The 3,703-nt window shown below is 62.5% G+C and overlaps 1 protein-coding gene across 1 annotated transcript in view; it reads right to left on the bottom strand.

Annotated features, from left to right (window-relative positions):
* PEX10 (peroxisomal biogenesis factor 10) overlaps nucleotides 1-888 on the bottom strand; it is a 9,113-nt gene extending 8,225 nt beyond the window's left edge. The window contains exons 1-2 of the mRNA XM_008577349.1: nucleotides 764-888; nucleotides 476-534 (exon numbers count right to left, since the gene is read on the bottom strand). Of these exons, the coding sequence (XP_008575571.1) occupies nucleotides 476-534; nucleotides 764-888 (184 nt within the window). The remainder of the gene's footprint in view (nucleotides 1-475; nucleotides 535-763) is intronic.
* Between the last annotated feature and the right edge of the window lie 2,815 nt (nucleotides 889-3,703).

Below are 3,703 nucleotides of genomic sequence, written 5' to 3'. Positions count from 1 at the left end.
GGGGCGCAGGGTTTCCCGGACGGAGGTCGCCCCGCGCGCCCTGGCTGCGGGTTCGTGGGCACCGAGTCTGCCCCCGGGAGGGTCGGTTCCTTTCCTGCGGTTCTCGGGCTCAGTTGTAGGACAAGCGACGGTGCCGCCCTGGGGCTCGGTCCTCACCGGGGGTCCCCGCACGCCTCTTCATCTCACAATGGATCAAAGACCCCAGCCTCGCGGGGGCGGGGGGGGGCAGGCTTTTGTTCCGGGGGAGCTCGGCCTGGGTTCCCCGAGTTCAATAGTGACTCCAGGCTTGGTTCGGCCGTTTAACGGCACCGCTGATCCTCAGTTTCCAAACTTGCTTGGGGCTCCGGGCAGGAACGCATCGCAGGCCTGTGGCGCCCTGCGGGGTCCTTCCCGAGGATGCCTTGAATTCGGAATTCCAGGAAACTGGTGACCTGCACGGCCCGCAGGTGGCGCTGTCAGCCCACCTGCTCTTTACCAGGTGCCCGGTAGCGCTTTAGGGAATTAGGGAGTGAGCTCCCCCCTCCAAAAGTGAACCTAGATCGGAACCAAAGACCCAGTGAGTGACCACTCACCGGACCTCAGTGCAAAGATGGGGGAATGGGCGGAGAGAAGGGAAACCCCTGATGGTAGATCTCGGAGGGAGGCGAGGGTGGGAGGCAGACAGGGACAGTGGCCTGGGCGTGGGCCAGGTGAGGGAGGAAAGGGAGAGGAGGAAGGACCAGCCAGGTGAGTCCACCTGAGGCAGTCACACAGTGGCACATACCTCCATCTCCAGGGCCTAGTGGTCAGGACACCCCAGATCTGTTTCTCCGAGGCTGGATGCTGGGTGCACTCCTGCCCTCCGTGTTCCTGGACCAGGGCGAGGGTGCGTCCAGGTGGAGCCCGCATTGCTCCCCTAGAGCCCCTGCTGGCTCTGGCTGTTTCCTCCAGGGATGGCGAGGGGCCAGGAGGTTGGGCAAGGCTTTGCGCCTACATGCCATGTGTCTGGGTGATGCATTCACTCAGGTGGTCTGGGTGCTGGGCCTCTGTAGGGGCCTGTCCCACAGTCCCGAGGAAGGCAGGGTGGAGTGCCCAGGTGCTGGAAGGCAGCAGGTGTGGGTCCTTGGCGGCGCAGGTGCCCTGGAGCACAGAGCAGGGTGGGCAGTGGTGCCCTTTCTGGGGAGCTCCTGCCCGGGGCAACAGTTCTGGTCTCACATGTGTGGCTGAGTGTCCCATGCCTCCCCTTTCTTCAGCTGTAACTGGGCAGAGGGACTGAGCCCTGAAATGGCTCCCACCCCAGTTGGCCACAGGGACAGGGACAGGATCGTTAGGGTGCGGCCCTTGGGAAGCCCCTTGACAGCACAGGCCACAAACCTGGAAAACGGGTTCTTCCACCCAGGTGGCGCTTGGCACTCCCCGGATGTGCTTGCAGGGGGACATGGGTGAGGGCGGGCTGCACTGGGCCCTGGAGGAGAAGTGAGCCTGGTGCAGACGGCAGATGCCCCCAGAACCAGGGAGGCACAGGGCCCAGCCAGCCTGGCAGCAGAGGTGGACAGAGACATTCCAGAGCCTCAGTGGGAAGACCCGGCAGCCTCTGGCAGTGCCCCAGTCAAGGGACTCGTTAGGTGAGATCAGGAAAAGGGCTGAAGTGCAGAGCCTTGGTCTGGGGCTTGGGCTGATCTGGGAGGTAATGTTGGGAAATTCTGGGCCCACAGGCAGGTGTCCAGGGATTCCACCTGTGGCCGGGGCCAGTGTGGCCCTGTGCTGGCTCAGGGCAAGAAGGGACAGATTTCTGGCAGAACTAGAGCAGAGCCAGCTCTGGGCTCTAGGGCTCTAAGCTGCTGTCAGGACTCTGGGGGAGCTGGGATGGGAAAGGAAGGAGGGAAGCAGACCCAGTCTTCGTGGCAGAGCAAGAAACCAAACTTCAGAGAGGCTGTGTCTGGTCCAGGGCAAGTGCAGGGTGAATCCTGGTCTATCTGGTCCCACACCTATGCATTGATCTCTTCACCTGCTGCTGCAGATGGGAGAGAGAGCTGGGCAGCATGACCTTGTTGAAACAAGGGGTCCTGATTTGTGTGCAGCCATCATCCCAGGCTGAGCTGGTTGGTAACTAAGGGCTGGACACAAAGGTCTCAAGAAAGAGGAGGTCCAGGAGGACTTCCTGGAGGAGGAGGCTTTGCACTGGTAGGAGACTGCAGGAGGGCTCCATCCATGTGAAAGGCAGGGCCTGTGCAGACAGGCGGAGGCTGGGGTGATGGGCCAGGGTGAAGGTGGGCTCTAGGCCAACCTCCCAGCCTCCCGTGGAGCTGGAGGGAGGGAGGGCCGGTGAGCCTGGGACCCCAAGGGTGGGGCACACAGAAGAGGGGGCTCAGGACCTGTGGGCACCAGGCAAGGTCAGAGCCGGTCCAGGAGGGAGGCCTGAGCTGGGAGCAGCATGAATTCTCGATGTGGGCATGTGGATGAGCCCTGAAAGGTCGGGCCCATTCTGGGGGCTCTTCATAGATGGGGCTGTGGGAGTGGGGCTGGCTTGTGAGGAGGACATGTGCAGGAGGCCCCCTGGAGAGGCTCCCCACAGCACCCAGCATCCTCCTAATGCAGCAGCCAGGGGCCCAGGCACTGCCACCTATGCAATGCAGGTGTGACCTTGGGTAGGTCCTTCCCTGCCCTGGGCCTCAGCTTCTTCATCTGCCAAATGGGAGAGGAGAGGTACCCAGCTCTCCATGGGTGGGGCCTCCTGGGCCAGCCCGAGGTGTGCGCAGCTCAGGGCTCACTGGGAAGCTGTGGGGTCACAGAGAGGAAGGTGCAGGAATTGCTGTGAGGCGGATACTGTCATAGCAGCTGCCTCCTGGGAGCCTCAGGGCCGGACTCTGGGGCCAGGCTGCTCTGGCAGCCTCTCCTCTGGCAACTGCTGGATGCCGGGGGTTCATCTGAAAGAAGAGTGAGGAATATTTCAAATTTGAGGAACCGACGCTATCGAAGGCTGGTGACTTTCCTGGCCCTGGATGTGAGATCAAGAGGTTACGAGGCTGCTGAGCTGCGTTGTGGGTGCTGGTGCCCAGGGCTTGCACTGCCCTGCCAGGAGCTCCCGCCATGCAGAGATGCCATCCCCATCCCAGTGCCACTGAGTGTGGCTGGGTGTGTGCGGGGGTTCTCCTGAGAGCAGACGGGCGAGGGCCTTGTGCAGAGAGAAGCTGCTCCCCAGCTCTGTAGGATGCCAGTGGTCGAGCACGGAGGCCTCTGCAGTGACCTCTGGGCGTCTGGGAGAACAGGCGAGGGGCTGTGGGTCTCTCTTTCCCACCACGTGCTGGAACGAGAGGGCTCAGGCCATCGCGGGCTCAGCACCAGGTCCCCACGCACTGCCTCCCGCCACCCCTCCTGGAAAGGGACTAGATAGCGCCAAATGGTTCTCTCCCTCCTCTCACTCTTCTGCCCTGAACCCTCAGGAGCTCCCCAGTACCCAGAGGATAAGGTTCTGGGTCAGAACCTGGCACTCGATGCCCTCGTGGACAATAAGGGCACCCCGAGAAGCTATTCCTCAGGGCACGGGATCCTCAGCCGCCCCCAGCTCTTAGGAGGTGCCGTCCTGGGTTTTCCTAAAGCTGGGCCTGCCTGTGGGCCACCTCCACAGACACCATCTCATTCCAGGACTGGCCTGTTGACCCTGTTACAACGTCACCCAGCCTTCTGTCGTGCTCGGTTGTCCTCACCGGCGTGACCTCTGCTT

Source organism: Galeopterus variegatus, unplaced genomic scaffold (genome assembly GCF_000696425.1).
Source record: "Galeopterus variegatus unplaced genomic scaffold, G_variegatus-3.0.2 Scaffold1497, whole genome shotgun sequence".
In the NCBI taxonomy this organism is placed as follows: Eukaryota; Metazoa; Chordata; class Mammalia; order Dermoptera; family Cynocephalidae; genus Galeopterus; species Galeopterus variegatus.
Note: the sequence above shows the minus strand (reverse complement) of the source record. Positions and strands in the feature narration are given on the sequence as shown.